This window comes from Arachis hypogaea, chromosome 20 (assembly GCF_003086295.3).
Source record: "Arachis hypogaea cultivar Tifrunner chromosome 20, arahy.Tifrunner.gnm2.J5K5, whole genome shotgun sequence".
NCBI classification, from domain to species: domain Eukaryota; kingdom Viridiplantae; phylum Streptophyta; class Magnoliopsida; order Fabales; family Fabaceae; genus Arachis; species Arachis hypogaea.
This window is the reverse complement of record NC_092055.1, coordinates 13,962,157-13,980,048: the sequence shown is the minus strand read 5'-3', so window position 1 is coordinate 13,980,048 and position 17,892 is coordinate 13,962,157. Positions and strand designations below refer to the sequence as shown.

Here is a 17,892-nt window from a genome sequence, read left to right as displayed (position 1 = left end):
TTACATTACCAATTGATTGAATTTGGCTAAAACTTCAATTTCATCACTTTCCAATCGATTGTATTTGGCAAATCCATGTTGTTTTCGTGAATTCAATCGATTGGGTAACAAAAACAATCGATTGTTTTGAGGCATTCATTCTATTGGAAAGTATAAACAATCGATTGGTTTAAGCGAAAACCATTTTACCTTACAACTTTCAATCGATTGTTTTGTGATACACTGTAATCCAATCGATTGTTTTGATAAATCAATTGATTGAATTTCAAGGAAACACGAATTGGAAGCCATAGACGAACGCCACGAGATCAAATTTAATATTTTAATGAATTGGAATGACCAAAAGCTTTATTAGGATCAATGGAGGATATAATTTGTTGTTGTTTTTGTTCTTGATTGTTAATAAACATGATAGATTTATGATAAATTAATTATTTATAAAATAAAAAATCGTTGTTATAATTATATAAAATATATGGGGTCAATTTATAATTAAAATTAGTTAAAGGACTATGTAGCAATTGTTAAAAAACTTAAAAAACATGTTTTGTTATGGGACCACTAAGTGGTCCAAACGTTTTGGGACCACCGAATCCTGAGCCGACTTATTTTCAATAAAAGGATAATTTGATTTCATTATATTCAATCTTTGAATTGAAATATGACCTAATCTAAGATGTCATGCTTTTGTTGTGCCCAACGTCCTTGATCCTCCAAGCATTCCTATTGATGCCAATGCTTATTTTATATGACACATGCTTGTTTATGCTAATGTTTTCAAATGCATAAAGTATTCATATTTGTTGAGAGAGAGAGAGTCATATATTCCAAAACTATCATTCATAGTGATAATGAATGATTTTATACCATTTTGATTTTGATCCAAAATTTTAGAGACATAAAAATGTTTAATTTTTTTAAAGAAAAGATTTAGAGAAGTTTAGTTTGTTATCAAATTCGGCTCCACTCGGCTGGTTCGACCGAAAACTCAGTCACTTAGTCGGACCAAATCATTCGTTGAACCGATTATGCAATGAACCCGATGAAATTCGGTTCGATCCAAAAATTTTTTGTTAAAACCGATGATCTTGTCGGTTAATTTAACTTGGTCCGGATCGTGTGTTTTTTTTTTTTTTTAATGTTGAAACGGCATCATTAGCCTTTCAGTTGCCCCTTCTCCCTTTCATTGAAACTTGAAACCCTAATGGCTAATGCTAATCCCCCCCCCCTTTAATTGCCCCTAATAGCCTAATCTGATCAGAGTTCTAGTGGAACCCCCGAAACCCCCCAGCCAACCTCGTTTCTCCGTCATTCGAGCTCTGCACTTAGCAGTCCCTCACGGCCTCACCTTATCACTTCGTCGTCTTTCACCTCACCTCGTTAGTCTGTCATCACTCTTAGCCTCACCTCGTCGCTCTCTCAGCCTCTCACCTCGTCTCCTCACCTCGATCATCGTCGCGGTCCCGTGTCCTTGCCCTGCGTTCACTTTGTCAGCGGTAGAAAGCTCACAGAACCAATCAAGCAGCATCTCTGCATCTGCTCCCTCAGGTCAGTCGGGGGGTGGTGGTGGTCATCAGAAAGCTCACAGAACCAAATACAATTAGAAAGCTCTCTTGTGTCGCAGTCTGGGAACCAGTTAACCAGGTGAGCTTTCTTCAAGTTTTTGTCCCTAGTCTTTTACTAGAATTGTTGTTGAATATGTGAATCTGGTGGTTGCTGATTAATTTAGTTTTTAGAGTTGTTGAACTTGAGCATATTTTAGTTAGTATTGTTATTGAATCTGGTGGTTATTACTATTGTATTTGATTTTTTAGAATAGTTGTTGAATCTGAGCGAATTTTAGTTAGAATTGTTGTTAAATTTGGTGGTTGCTGCTGTTGTATTTAGTTTTTTAGATTTGTTGTTTGTAGATGGTTGCTATGTTGTTAGAATTGCTGTGTTTTTTAGAGCGGTTATTGTTTGTTGCTAGTTTTTTTTTAGAGTTGTTATTTGTTGAATCAGTAAACTTTGGTGGAATAGTGGTGATTGTTGTGTTGCTTAAAAACTTACTTAAGTAAATCTTTTGTTGCTAAAAATATTTTTTTTTCTTTTGCTATAATTTTAAAAATGTCTTCATCTCAAACACCATCAGAAATGCCACCATCTCAAGAACAAGCATCATTAGCAACTCCTACCCCTAATCTTACCACTAAAAGAGCTCATAATAATAGAGGAAAGATTGATCTTGCTTGGGGTCATTGTAAACAAATTGTGAAAAAAAACAGGAAAAATTACTATGATGTGTATATATTGTGACAAACCTGTTAGGAGTGGTGGGATTAATCGATTTAAGTATCACTTGACTGGAAAAAGGAGGAGATGTTGAGAAGTGCAAAAAGGTTCCACCTGCTGTTGCTTATCAATTTGGGTAAAATATTGAAGAATTTATGAATAAGAAAAGGAAAGCTCAAGAAAATTATGCAAAAAATTATAGAGCATGTGATGAGGTTGAAAAAGAATTTGATAGAATAGAAGAGCTTGAAGCACGATAGCAACAACAACAACAACAACAACAACATTCAAAGACAAGGTTGCCACCACCTACAACTAGAAAAGGAAAAAAAACTACTGAAATAGAGACTTTTTTTTTCATCTTCAATGTAAGAATTGCGAATTAATTAATTGATTAATTAACTTAAAATAATAATAATTTAATTGCTCATAATAGGATCCAGAAATTTAGAATATTAATTAGAAAATTTAAATATGATATTTGGACTCAGTAAATTTTTCTGAGTTGGAAAATGTAATTTTTTTCAAAAAATTGCATAAAAAATGCGTACCGATAAATTAACCGGCAGTACTGGCTTAAGTCTGTTCGGTACTGGGCGAGAATGATAAAAACAATAGAAAAAGTTAGGAAATAAATCAAAGTTGAAAATCGGGCGCTAATTTAAAAGGCTTGGCCTAAAATTTGGCCAAACGGGCCAAAAACGCTAACGGATTGGACCGGGCCTAAGTTGGGCCCAACCCCAACATTATATAAGTTAATTAAGTGGCCATTTCAGCCACTTTCACCACATTACAGCAGCTGCAACCTAAGAGAAAGAAGAGAGCAAGGGTTACGAGGTTACTATTCACATCCACATTCAATCGCTCATAACTCGAGCTACGGTGTTCCGATTCACGTACCGTCAGCAGCTATGTGAAGCTCTCGTCGAGTCCGTTAGATTCATTTAACCTAAGAGGTATGATTTTTGAAAATCCTTACCCACATCTCAGCCCTAAAAAATTCAAAATTTAAAGTTTTGGTTTTGAGTAGATTTTGTGTTTTCAATTGATTAGGTGGTCTCTAAGGTTGGGTTATTGGTGGTTTATGCCCCATACACCATCGAAAAAGGTAAGAAAACTCTTTACCTTTGTGAATTTGTGATTTTGGTAACCCTAAGTTGATTAGTAGTATTTGGTATGATTTTAGTTTAAGTTCTTGCAATTGTTGGCTAATTGGAAGCATTTGGATTGGAATTGGTGATTTGTTGGTGGTTGAAAGCTTGTTGGGCACAAATTTTGGTGTATAGCACATATTGGGAATCGGTCAAGGTATGGTTTCGGTTTTCTCGATGTAATATATAATATTTCTGGACACTTAAGCTAGTGACTCATAGAATAGGTTTTGATTGAATTGATTGTTGGATTTGAGAATGCATGATGGTGTTGTTAAATTGATAATGTGTGATGATGTAAATGCTTGTGATGGTTTTGATCTAGTGACCCATAGGATAGGTTTGGATTGAATAGTAGTGTTTTATGGTGAGATGGACTAAGCTTTGATTTGGTTTGGTTGTAAATTTTGAAGTTTTGAGCACTTAGTGAACTTTGGTAAAAATGGATTTTTGGTGAACTTTGACGGATCATATCTTGAGCTACAATTTTTGAAATTAAATAAATTTTATATCAAATTAAAGATAATTTAAGGAGCTTTAAAACGGTATAAATTTTGTAAAAATTTAAATTTTTTAGAGAAAGATATGATCATTGGAAGTTTGAGTCAGAAATTTGAATTCTGTGATGTTGCAGAATTTGTGATTTCTGGTTTGTGTGCGCACGCCCACAGCTGTGCGCATGCTCTGATTAGTGGCAATTTTTGACTTGTGCGTACACACAACCCCGTGCGCATGCACACTCTGTGAAAATCTAAAAAATGTGCGTACGCACATTCTTGTGCGCACGTACACACAAAGAAGTGCCTACTGTTGGGAGCGCTAGCACACTCTGGTGCGCACACACACCCTGCGAAATTTGCAAGTTGTGCGTATGCACAACCTCGTGCACACGCACACGCCGGGAGTGGCAGTTTGTTCAGGGCAATCACACGGATCTGTGCGTGTATTTAAAATGAAAACTTTTACCTTCTGTGCGTACGCACACTTCTATGTGTACGCACACTTTTTGAAAATTCTTCTGTGCATGCGTACACACACTATCCTGTTTTTCAATAAAAATCTTGTTTTGTCTGTTTTACCTTTCCAACAAGCTTATAAACTTTCGTAACACTTATCTAAGATCTTTTAGCTTGTTTTTAGGTGTCAAAACATGGGGGATGCTTTGGGTAAGTTTAATTAGATATTTTTCTTGTAAAAAGCTTAGAAAACGGAGACTTAAGTTTCTGGAGTACTGAGGACGGATTTGGTTGAGTGAGAAGGCGGAGTATTGTGTTGATGATCACTGACTATGAATTGTGAAAATTATAAATTGATGGTGGTTGAGACGAGTCTGGGACTCAGAATGGAATGATGGATTGCTGATATACTGAATAAAATGATTTCTGAAAACCACTAAATTACTATTTTATACTAAAATTGTTGAGACGCTATGCGCCTGGCAGGGACGGTTTAGTTAATCCCGCCTGTCGAGGTCGTGGCGGCGGCGTAAGGGCGGTGGTTTGTCCCGCTTACGTTGAGATATGAGGTCCGTGGCAAGAGTGTCTCGCTCGCATCCTTTTGGAATCACTATAGCGTGCAGGCACTGACATCCTGGACTGTGATCCGGGCACGATACCTCGGGCGTTCCCAATATGAGACCGAAAGGCGACATCTCCATAGAGGTGTGTCAGGTTGGCATTTGAACTGACAATGTGATATCACAGCCAATAAGACAGGCATTCATCATGTGCATATTCTATCTGATTGCTTGCTTTGTCGACTTGACTTGTTTGCCTAATTGTATAACATGCTTAGTTGCTTCCTGAATTACTCGATATACATGCTCATACTTGTGCTTTACTTGCATTGCTATTACTTGTGTTTTCTACTGGGATTGAGGAGGATCGGAAGGTGGTGGCGATGGAATCGCATGGCGGTTAGGTTGGCAAAAGCTGTGGGACAGCGGTAAAATGATAGTTAGAAATCTCTTAAGTTAGTTTACCCCTTTTTATAAAGGTTTTAAAGTTATGGTTTTAATTTTAGTATGCTTTAAGTTGAATCTTATGATATGAAGCTCTAGGATTGCCTCTGGCATCTTGAGGTCTTATATCTTACATTACTGGGTACTGTTACCATACTGAAAACCTCAGGTTCTCATTCCATACTTTGTTGTTGCTTTTTCAGATGCAGGTCACAATCCACCTCGGTGAGTTGCTTGATGGTGACAGAATGGAGGACCTTTATCATGTTTTGGAGTCCTTTGACTATTTTTATTAGTACTCTCACTTTTGTATTTTATTTGCCTTAGAGGCTTACTTTTTGAGAGACAATCTGTATATGCTGTTTTAACTTTCAAAATTCAGTATGTCTGTATAACACTAGTCGGCCTAAACTTCGCGGGCTGAGGCTGATTTCTTATTACTATTATATCCTCTTATATGTACTCATATTTTGTTATCTTATATTTTTATCTTGTACCTTAAGTTTGTAGCTTTGTGAGAATATTTTGTGCTTTTGTAACTCTATTTTTGGGCCTATTCCTTCATCGGACTTCTAGAATTATTATTCCTTTCTATATATAATATGTATAAGTCTTAGAATTGTCGTAACCTTTAATTAACCTTTGCTTTACGGCATGAAGTAAGGCTTAGGGTAATTAGGGAGTTACATTGCTCCAACCAACTTTAAAAAGTGTATTGCAAAGTAAAGAAATTGTGAAAAAAAAAAATGTGACATTGCCATTGCAAGATGGATGGTTGATGCTTCTGTGCCATTTAATGCAGTTAATTCAGCATACTACCAACCAATGATTGATGCTATTGCAAACATAGGTGCAGGGTATAAAGGTCCAAACTTTGATAGAGTTTGTGGATATCTGTTGAGTAAGTTGGTGGAGGATGTAAAAAAGATTATTGAACGGTATCGTGAAATTTGGAAGCAAACTAGATGTACTATCATGGCTGATGGATGGACTGATTGTTGTAGGCGCACTTTAATTAACTTCTTAGTTTATTGTCCTAAAGAAACTATCTTCCTAAAGTTTGTTGATGCTTCTCATGCCTCCAAGACTGATGATTTATTGTTTAAGCTTTTTAAGGATGTTCATATAGTGACAGACAATGCTGCAAATTATGTTGCTGCTAAAAGGTTGTTAGAAACTGAATTTCCTAAGTTGTATTGGTCTCCTTGTGTTGCGCATTGTATTAATTTGATGTTGCAAGATATTGAAAAGTTGAATGAAGTAAGTGAGACAGTTTCACATGCTTCAAAAATTACTAAATACATATATAATCATTGTCATCCATTGTATCTGATGAGGAAGTTTACTGGTGGGCAAAAAATACTTCATCCAGCTCCAACTCGCTTTGCTACCAATTTCATAGCTTTAGAGAGTATTCTGGCTCAAAAAGATGCATTAAGAGCTATGGTAACTTCTAAAGAATGGACAATCTTAGCCTACTCCAAAGAAGCTAAAACTAAAATATTTGTGGATCAAGTTTTAGACTCTAAATTTTGGAATTTATGTATAGATATTATCAAGCTTACTGAGCCACTTGTTTGTGTGTTCCGTATTGTGGATAATGAAGATAAAACTACAATGGATTTTCTTTATTAAACTTTTTATAAGGCTAGAGAAGAGATGGTGAAGAGGTTTCAACGAAGAAAGAAGATTGTGGAGCCTTACTTGAAAATGTTGGATACTCATTAGGATTCACAACTTCGCAAAATTCTTTATGCTGCTGGCTATTGGTTAAATCCTGCTTTTCGATTCAATGCTGATAAATTTAAAAAACATAAGTAAACTACTTCTGGCCTACTAGATGTAATTGAGAAATATGTATAAGGTGATCCAAAATTGAATTCTAAGTTGACAAGTGAGATGAGAATATATAAAAATATTGAAGATGATTTTGGAAGACAATCTGCACTACGTGAACGAAGCACAGTGATGCCAGGTAAATATTTTATTTGATTTTTATCTTTTTTTATTAGTTTATTTAATTAAAAAAGCTAATAGTAATGCATTGCCTCTTTTAATTTTAAGACCAATGGTAGGAATCTTATAAAATTGGAGCACCAAATTTACAAAAGTTAGCCATTCGTGTTTTAATTTTTAAGGCCCAGTTTGGATAAATAACTTAAATAAGTTCTTTTGGAAAAAGAGCTTAAAGCATAAGGACTTTTATTAATTTCAGCTTATAAATAAGTTATTTTGTGTTTGAATTTTTAGTTATAAAAGTACTTATTTTAAAGTTGTAGTGTTTGGATAAATAACTCAAAAAATAAATTTTTTTTACAGAAGAGAATGAATATTAAAATAACGATGATAACAAATACTTTCCAATATTGAATGTTGATTTTACATAACCTAATCACTAATATTATATATGATATGGTAGGTGAAAATATAAAATATGTGTCAATGTATATTTTGTTGCTGTTTTTTTATTTTTTTTTACTCCTTTCTCCTTTATTGAGGTCAAGAACTTGCTATAATTAACTATGAAAATAATATCAAGTTATAAAATCACATGTGAAAAAAATAAAATTAAAACTGAAATTTCATACCACAGTTAAATACAAATTTAATAATAAAAAATAAAGTAATAAAATGATAAAAAAATACTTAGAAAGAATATATGCAGTAGGTTGTTCAAATGCAATATTGTCTAAAAATAAAAATAGTGGTGGAGGATCAATACTTCCATCACATGAATCATTACGTGAAAATTGTGAGGTTTGGAACATTGCGTGAGAATGATGGTGGAAGGCCAGTGCTTCTAGCAGACCTTGCAAAAATGGTGGTGAAGGTTCAGTCTTTTTCACAGAGTCAAAAAGGAAAGTAGATTTTTTTGTTTTGAAATTAATTTTTTTTAAGAAAGTGGTAGAATGACTTATCGAGAAGTAGAGAAGTCATATATTTCTACTTCTTCAAAAAGCTGTAAATTAACTTTTTGGGAAGTTAAAAGCTTTTTCTAAAATGGTGCCAAACATACAGATTCTGACTTTTCATAATCCAAAAGTCAACAAAAGTAGCTTCTGCTACTTTTCAAACGGGCTCTAAATCAAACTTGTAGTTTTTCGGGTTGTGAGTAAAATTGGAGTATTTATGAATACATCCACACAAAGAAGAGGAATCGGTTAAAACATCAAAAGCTTAATAATCTTGTTTCGTTCATTATAACTTGAGGTTACAACAAAGGTATCTTCTATAATTATTTATCTAATTTTAAAAAGTATTGTTCAGTAAAATTTAATCTTTAGTTTAGTAATTACATAACTTGATAACATAGGAATCAAATGAGAAAGCAAAACTATGATCCAATTTGTCTTGATGCATTTGATGACCATTCGAATTGGATATTTGAAGATTCACTGCTGTTTTTAACTCCTAAAGAAGTTGATGCTCTACGAAATGATTTGGCAAATATGTCCATTCAACCAACTTTGGATAACCTTGGTAAAATTTTCAATTGCTTGAATATTTTAATTACCAGTTGCTATTACGAATTATTCTTGATATTGATTTGTGAAAAATACATAAATGTAGATCAATTAAAATTTGGAAGATGACCAAGATAATGATGGACCGAGTAACAATGCTATGGAAGATATGATTGCAAATTAAAATGAGAAAAATATTGATCAAACTCCAAATTTGCCCTATGAAGATATTGATGCCGACTTTGAGCTCAACCCTTAGACTTGATTTACTGATTGTGTTATCTTTCACTTGTTCTTGTTGATTTAAATTGAGAACGTATTTTATACTAGAGACTAGTTTATTATTTTTTTTAGATTATTAGTTATGTTTAAAAATTGATATTAAATTATTAATATTTGTAAAGATTTATATTTTAAGTTTTAAGATATTATTTTAATTTTATTTATATAATTTTATATTTTTTTAATTATGACCGGATTAATCAATGAATCAATAATTTACCAATTGAACTAATAACCTGATAATCTGATCATATGATCGAATTGATTACCGGTTCGATTCTGATAATTATAGTTTGGTTTATTGTTAGGGGTGGCAAAACGGGTTGAACTCGTCGGGCCGGCCACTAAACCCACTAAAAAGGCGGGTCGGGCTAGGATTTGGAGCCTGCCAAATTAAAAAAATTCGCCAAACCCGCACTGCCAAATTAGCGGGTTTTGGCGGGGCAGGTCGGGTCGAAGATTTTTATTTTTCTTTTTTTATTAAATAAAAGAGTGATTACTATTATAAAATTAATAATTATAGAATTTTCAAACACTTTTTTTGTTTTTATTTTTATTCTTCTTTTAGTTATTAACTTTATTTATTTTATTTTACAATTTCATATATTTGTTTAAATTATGTGACTTATTTTTTAAAATAAAGATGATTCTATTGACAAATATTATTTTGAACAATTTTATTGAAGTTAAAAATAAAAAAATAATTAAAAAAATTATATTATAATTTGACTATTTTTTATTTGTATTTGATTTTTAATTATTATTTTTAGTTAATTTTAATGAATTTTATTTAAAAAAAAAAAAGAGTCAAACGGGTTAGGTTAGGCAGCTAGCTCGCCAATCCGTTAATCCGCCATAAAGCGAGATGGGCTAGCATTTTGAATCCATCTTAATTGGAGGAGTGGACCGGCCCACCTCGTTTATGGGGTAGGACGGTTGGGGTGGGCCGGCCCGCTTTGCCACCTACTGACTGCGGGTCCCATTATGAGAACGGGGACACTAGTTTTGGTGTGTCAAAACGTGTCGTTTAGTAACAATACTATTCCATGATCATCAATCCGATAGACGACCGCTAAATAAAAATGCCGTTTGGATAAATGCAACCACACTCCGTCGCTGCATCACTACCCTTCAACCCGTTTCAGTTAAGCCTCAAAATGGAAAATGGATAATAATAAGCTAATAACAGAGAAACAAAGAACCTGCTGGAAACAAGTAATAACCCAACTTCGAAAAAAAACCAAGAAAAAGTGATTCTCTCTTTCTTTTCTATACCGACCATTTCCAAAACGCCACACTCACCAGCTTCCCTGATGTCGCTCGCATCGTTCTCGATCCTCCGCCACCACCACCGCACCGTGGTGTCTCCCGCCTCACCACTCCCAACTCTCAACACCATCCTCCACCGTTGCTTCCGGTGCCTCCCGTTCGGCGCGGCGGCGGCCACCGCCAGACACCACCGAAACCCTAACCAGCAACGGCAACAGCAACCCCCAAGCAAGAACCTCCTGAAAGCAAAGCAAACCTTCAAAAAGTTCTCCTCCTCCTTGGCTCCCGTCCTCTCCCTCGAGGATTCGCCGCCCTTGTCCGACTCTCAAGCCGTCGGTATCGTCGCCGCCTCCCAGGCCAACTTCATGCGCGTCATCGTCCAAGAACAAGAACCTTCCAGAATGAAACTTCCAGAAGCCTCTTCTTCTTCTTCGGCTGGCTTGGAGCTACTGTGCGTGGTGAGGGAGCTCCTGAAGAAGATAAAGCGGAGAGTGATGGTTGGTGACAAGGTTCTAGTAGGTTCCATTGACTGGGTTGATCGAAGGGGCATGATCGAGAATGTGTTCCAGAGGGATAACGAGATTCTTGACCCTCCCGTCGCCAATGTTGATCACCTGCTTGTGCTTTTTTCGCTTGACCAACCCAAGGTTGAGCCGTTTATGCTCACAAGGTTCCTTGTTGAGGCCGAGTCCACTGGTATTCCTCTCACCCTTGCGCTCAATAAGATTGAGCTTGTGGATGGAGAGGTTCGTGGTTTTTCTTCTGATTTTGTTTTCCTGTTTGGTTTGTGATATTGTGATATGGCTGTTAGATTGTTTCTAGAACTAAACTAATTGTAAAGAAAAGAAAAGAAATGACTATGCCCTTGGAATTTTATTGATATGTGATCTTAGGCTATATTTTGAGAGTTTTTTGAGGGTGAACATGGAGTTTAATCAGACTGTAGAGGAGGAATTACTTATAAAGAAATGAATGGAGAAGGCATAGAATGGAATGGAGTCACAAGGAGTTGCATGCTGCATTGTTGTTTGGTTGTTTGATGAAGAAAAGGAGAGGGAGGGGAGACTTATTTATTAACTGAAACTGGACTCTTTATGTTTCGTCGAATGGTTATAACCTTCTATTGTATATTTTGATAAAGACTGTTTAAAGGTTGGAATTGTCTGGATGTTGATCAGAGTTTCTCAACTTGTTGCTAGAAAGCATCACTGACACTTTTAGTTATTGTGTTGGGTTTTCGTTTTGGCTGTGATTGTCTTGTGCTGCCTAGTTAATAATTGCTTTGCGTGTTTTCTAGGCTGTAAGTTCGTGGAAGGCTAGGTTGCGCAGCTGGGGCTACGAGCCTATTTTCTGCAGCGTGGAGTCCGGACATGGACTTGATCTACTTGCATTCAAATTGAGAGACCAAACAACCGTGATCGTAGGTCCTAGTGGAGTTGGGAAGTCTAGTTTGATCAATGCACTCAGAAGCAATCCCCGTGTTTGTGATGCTGAAGAAGGGGAGAATTGGTTCGAACCCGTGGGTTTTCTTTCTCATGTCCTTGTCTTTGTCTTTTGATGTCTGCTACTATGTGTGTGAGATTTTAATACTTTGTATGATTTGTGCACCTGCATTATTTCTAGATTTTAGGTAGCAAGTGGTTTGAAGAACAGAGAGTTGGGGAGGTTTCAACAAGAAGTGGCAGAGGGAAGCATACTACTCGCCATGTCTCTTTGCTTCCATTGTCTGGAGGGGGTTATCTTGCCGACACACCTGGATTTAACCAGCCTAGTTTATTGAAAGTGACAAAGCAGTCTCTTGCACAGACTTTTCCTGAAGTTCGTACTGCTTATGTTATGATCTGCTAAATTCAATGTTGATAGAATTTTACCTGTTTATCTGGTCTTATATTTGTTTTTCCCTATACAGATCAGGAAAATGGTTAGTGCCAATGAGCCTGCAAAATGCTCATTTAATAATTGTCTACATCTGGGTGAACCTGGGTGCATTGTGAAGGGCGATTGGGAAAGATATTCATACTATTTTCAACTGCTTGATGAGATCAGAATCAGAGAGGAGTTCCAGCTAAGGACATTTGGAACTAAAAGAGAAGGTGATGTAAGGTATGAAAAGCAAGTTGAAAATTATGAATTATACACGATACTGGGAATTCCTTTTAAAATTATAATCTAATATACATTAGTTTCCATATATTATGACATGAAAGTAGGAGCATGCTAGAGTGTTTTTTAATGAATAGTGAAGATTTTTTTTTTTACAACAGAGAAAAAATAAAAAAAAAATAAAGACATCACGTGCAATGCACACTCCTCTTCAAAATTTAGTTACGATATTCAATTTTCACCCAATTCACTCCTCACCAAAGAAATTCCCATAGAATCTTGTCCATCTAGTGACTTTGTTTTTCATTTTCTTTGCTTGTACTTGTAAACATCATGGTGGAAAATGGAAACTGAAAAGTAGCAGCAGGGGAGAAAAATTATCCTTCCTGGGGTATATAGCAGTGCAAAATACTTCTTACTGGAATAGTTAAGTAAATTCATGATGAAACTTCTGCTTGCAATTCAGTGCCTGTCTAACTCTTGTATGGAGATTTCTAGTATCAGACACATTAATGCTATCTAAGTGAGATTATTATGTGGCACAGTTTTATGGTATCTTATTTTAGTTTTATTTATTTATTTATTTATATTTTTATGCTTTTTCACTTTTCAGGTTCAAAATGGGAGATATGGGTGTTCAGCAGGCAGAACCACGGTTGGAACCAAAGAAGCATAGGAGACTGTCTCGGAAGAGGATTAACCAGTCGATTTTAGATGAATTAGATGAACTGGACGACAACGACGACGACAGTTCAGTTGATGAGGAGAATGATCCCATTTTAAGGGCTATGAAGAATGAAAACTCTTAGAAATTAGTCAATCACCAGCACACATTGTAAATAGTTTCGACTTGCGCTTAAGTAACAGCGTCCTCGTATTTCCGGTTCCCATTACCAAAGGCATTTTTTGATGTTTTTGTTGACCTTCTTTGACGTAGGTTCAAGTATGTACAGAGTCTGTTGTATTATGTCAACAATGGTAACGGACATATCTTTCTGAAATTCTGACCAAGTGAAAAGTGAAGCCTTGATCTATGCTGGTTGCCTATGTTAGCTTGGACCATTTCATTATATGCTCCAAGAGTCTCTTTTGCTATTTTTGGTTTAATTTTTAACAAAATCAGAACTCATAAACATTTGGCTCATAAAATTCATTATCTTGGTTAACATTTGGCTCATAAAAGTATTTTTATATTAAATTTTAAATTTTAAAAATATAAAAATAAAGTATTAGTTGATATTATTAAAAAGGGTTAGTTTCTTTTACATTTTTCATGTACCAATGCTTAGAATGGTAATAGCAACATCAGCATTCAGCACAAATGTAAATACTTGTGTTCAGATGTGGCTCATTGATGGGTTCATAAATTGATTTGCTTCATATAAAGGTGGTAGAGATCAAGTATTTGGTAATTATACATTTTCGAAACATCTGCAAACCTGTTGTGGTTTGAATCAATCAAGCTTTTTATTTTTTATTTTTCTCACAGGAATCAGTCGAGCTTAAATCAGCAAATTATGAGGTAGAGTTAACATGGGCACACATTGACCACGAACATGTGCCAAATTTGTTAGGTACCAGACAAATGACACAGCAAAATATAGAGATGAAAAATTAGAAATTTGTATAAAATATGGAAACAATTGAATAACTTTCTTTGAGAATTACTACTTCTCTCTCTCACAAGGAGACTACAATAACACTCTCTCTTGACAAAAGGAGAACACACTTCTCTCTATATATATAGAAGAAAACTACTCAAAGAAATATTATGTTATTCTCTTTGGATGACTTGATTGAAATGAATTAAAGAAAAACTCAATTTATAGGTGAGTCTCTTCAATATGAACCATCCGTCAATTAGAGGTATATAATTCTTCTCTTTTTCAACCACTAAAATTCTAAGGTTATAAATTAAGATTGTTTATTACCTCTCATTTTATTTAGTTATTATTTATTTATATATTTTCTAAAATTAGCTTTACTAATTTTCACAATCTCCCACTTAAAGCTAATTTTGATAAATTTTTAAAATTCATGTTGCTCATGTATTCCATAGGCCGTATGAGGATCTACACCATTCAAACTTTTCTGTGTTGATTGGTTTTGTCATGGCATCTGCTAGGTTATCTTTAGTGTGAATCTTCTGCATATCAACACTTCCTTCTTCTACTACTTTCCGAACAAAGTGATATTGTACTCCAATGTGTTTTGTTCTTGAATGAAAGGCAGGATTCCTTGCAATGTGCAAGGCACTCTGACTATCACAATACACAGAAATCTTCTGTTGTTTGTGCCCGAGTTCTTCTATCAACCTTTGGATCCAAATAGCTTCCTTGCATGCTTGTGTAGCTGCCATATATTTAGCTTCTGTAGTAGATAAAGCTACAACAGTCTGTAATTTAGATAGCCAGCTCACAGCTCCTCCTGCAAGTGTAAACACATAGCCTGTAGTAGATTTTCGTTTATCAAGATCACCTGCAAAGTCTGAGTCGACATATCCATTGACAATGAATTCTGATCCTCCAAACATAATGCAACATTTGAGGTTCCTTTGATGTATCTCAAGATCCTCTTAACAACATTCCAATGCTCTTTACCCGGATCTGCCATAAATCGACTTACCACCGCAACTGCTTGAGCAATATCTGGCCTTGTACAGATCATGGCATACATAAGGCTTCCCACCGCTGATGCATACGGTACTCGAGACATTTCCATCCTCTCTGCTTCACTACTAGGGCACATACTTGAGGATAATTTGAAATTCATAGGAAGTGGGGTTGAAATTGGCTTACATTCTTGCATATTGAAGCGTTGCAAGATTTTCTTCAAATAATTCTTTTGCGATAGCCAAATCTTCCTATCTTTTTTGTCTCGGTGAATTTGCATCCCTAAAATCTTGTTTGCTGGTCCCAAGTCTTTCATATCAAACTCCCTAGCCAACTGTGCCTTCAATTCTTGGATTTGATCTTTGTTGGGACCTACCACCAACATGTCATCCACATACAACAGTAGAATGATGAAATCATTATCACCAGACCTCTTGTAATAAGTACAATGATCTGAACTAAGTCTGTTGTATCCAAGGCTAATAATGAAAGAATCAAATCTCTTGTACCAACACCTTGGCGCCTGCTTTAGACCGTACAGAGATTTAGTTAACCTGCAAACCAAGTTTTCTTTTCCTTGTTCTTCAAAACCTTCTGGTTGGAGCATATATATCTCTTCTTCAAGTTCTCCATGAAGAAAAGCAGTCTTTACATCTAATTGCTCTAGATGTAAATCAAATGCAGCACACATAGCCAAAACTACTCTAATAGTAGTTAGTCTCACCACCGGAGAAAATATTTCATTGAAGTCAATACCTTCTTTCTGAGCATATCCCTTGACAACCAATCTTGCACGATATCGTTCCACCTGATCATTACTATCTCGTTTGATCTTGTAAACCCATTTGTTACCAATGGCTTTCCGACCTGCTGGAAGTTCAACAAGTTTCCAGGTATGGTTCATATGTAATGCCTCAATTTCTTCTTGCATTGCTGTCATCCACATAGAAGCGTCTGGATTGCGCATAGCCTCCATAAAAGTTGTTGGCTCTCCATCTTCTGTCAAAAGACAATATGCATCATGGTTTGTCAAAACATAATTTGAGTGCCATGATGGTGTTCTTCTTTGTCGAGTGGATCGACGAACTTCTATGTCATTAGCCTCTGCTTCTTGTTCTTCGTGCTGTGGTTCTGCTTCAGAAAGATCACCTTCTCTGCATTTTTCATCTATTTGAACAGTGGTTATCTCTTTAATAGTGCTGTCATTTTCTTGTTCTTTTTGCAATTCATCTTCTGCAAATATCACATCTCTACTGACAACTACCTTGCGGGCAGTGGGATCCCACAGGCGATACCCCTTAACTCCGTCAGTATAACCCAAGAATATACATTTTCTAGACTTTGGGTCCAGCTTTGTTCTTTCCTGGGAATTGTACATTACGTACACAGGACAACCAAATATATGTAAAGAAGAATAATTAGGTGGCTTACCTTGCCACATCTCCATTGGTGTCTTCAACCCAATTGTGGTTGATGGTGACCGATTTATCACATAACAGGCGGTTTTAACAGCTTCTGCCCAAAAAGACTTGGCTAAACCTGCAGTTTGCAACATAGCTCGTGCTCTTTCTAGGAGAGTCCTATTCATTCGCTCTGCTACACCATTTTGCTGAGGCGTATATGCAACTGTGAATTGTCGTTGAATACCTGCTTGCTTGCAAAATGTTAGAAAATCACCATCAACATATTCTCCTCCATTATCTGTCCTTAAACACTTGATCTTCTTTCCAGATTCAAGTTCTAACTTTGCTTTGAACTCTTTGAACATCGCAAACACGTCTGACTTTTTCTTGATCGGGTACACCCATAGCCTCCTAGAGTAATCATCAATAAATGATACAAGATATTTTGTTCCTCCTAGGGACATCTCCGGTGATTCCCACACATCAGAATGAATCAACTCCAATATGTGCTTGCTCCGAGCAGTTGATCTACCAAACGTCAATCTATGTTGTTTGCTTGTAACGCAGTGCTTACAAAATGGTAAGTTTACCGATTTGAGCCCGGGAATGAGATTACGTTCTACAAGAATCTTCAAGCCTCGTTCTGACATGTGGCCTAGTTTGCAATGCCATATCATCGTCATTTCTTCTTGGCTTGTTGAAGCAACTGATGCCTCTGCTTCTTGCAAAGTATCTCCCACAAGCATATATAGATTTGCTGCAATCTTTTCTGCTTTTATTACCACAAGAGCTCCTTTAACAACTTTCAAGATCCCACCTTCAATATGGGTCTTGCAGCCAAGTTCATCCAGTTGCCCAATCGACAACAAGTTCTTCTTCAAGCCCTTCACATGTCTTACCCCTTGAAGTGAACGAATAGAACCATCAAACATTTTTATTTTGACAGTACCTATTCCAACAATTTCTAAGGCATGATCGTTTCCCATAAACACAGATCCTTCTAAGACAGGTTCATATGTACAAAACCAATCACGATGAGGAGTCATGTGCCATGTTGCTCCTGAATCAACAATCCAAACATCAGTTAGCTGTTTGCTGCCTTTAGAACCAATTGTTGCTTCGCCATACAGGATTTCTCCATCATCAGAGGTACTCGCAACACATCCTTGAGAACTTGATCCTTCTGTAACCTTCTCTATACTCTTCTTATTCCAACAATCTTTCTTGAAGTGCCCTCTCTGACCACAATTGTAGCATTTGATCTGCTTCTTACTTTGTGACTTTGGTCTACTTTGACTCCCACTGGAACCACGCTCCATTGATCTTCCTCTTGTCATCAACAAAGCCTCTGCTTGTTTTGAGCTTTCTAATCTATCT

General features: G+C 36.0%; 2 protein-coding genes across 2 annotated transcripts; both read left to right on the top strand.

Moving 5' to 3' along the window:
• The first annotated feature begins 6,153 nt into the window (after positions 1-6,153).
• On the top strand, positions 6,154-7,017 carry LOC112785465 (uncharacterized). Its single transcript, XM_025828927.1, has one exon. The coding sequence runs from the start codon at positions 6,154-6,156 to the stop codon at positions 7,015-7,017; it is 864 nt and encodes a 287-aa protein (XP_025684712.1).
• Positions 7,018-10,140: 3,123 nt separating this feature from the next.
• Positions 10,141-13,534, top strand: LOC112783082 (small ribosomal subunit biogenesis GTPase RsgA 1, mitochondrial). Its single transcript, XM_025825840.2, has 5 exons — positions 10,141-11,143; positions 11,695-11,916; positions 12,021-12,215; positions 12,307-12,500; positions 13,114-13,534. The coding sequence occupies exons 1-5, from the start codon at positions 10,442-10,444 to the stop codon at positions 13,307-13,309; spliced, it is 1,509 nt and encodes a 502-aa protein (XP_025681625.1). The 5' UTR covers positions 10,141-10,441; the 3' UTR covers positions 13,310-13,534.
• Positions 13,535-17,892: the final 4,358 nt, after the last annotated feature.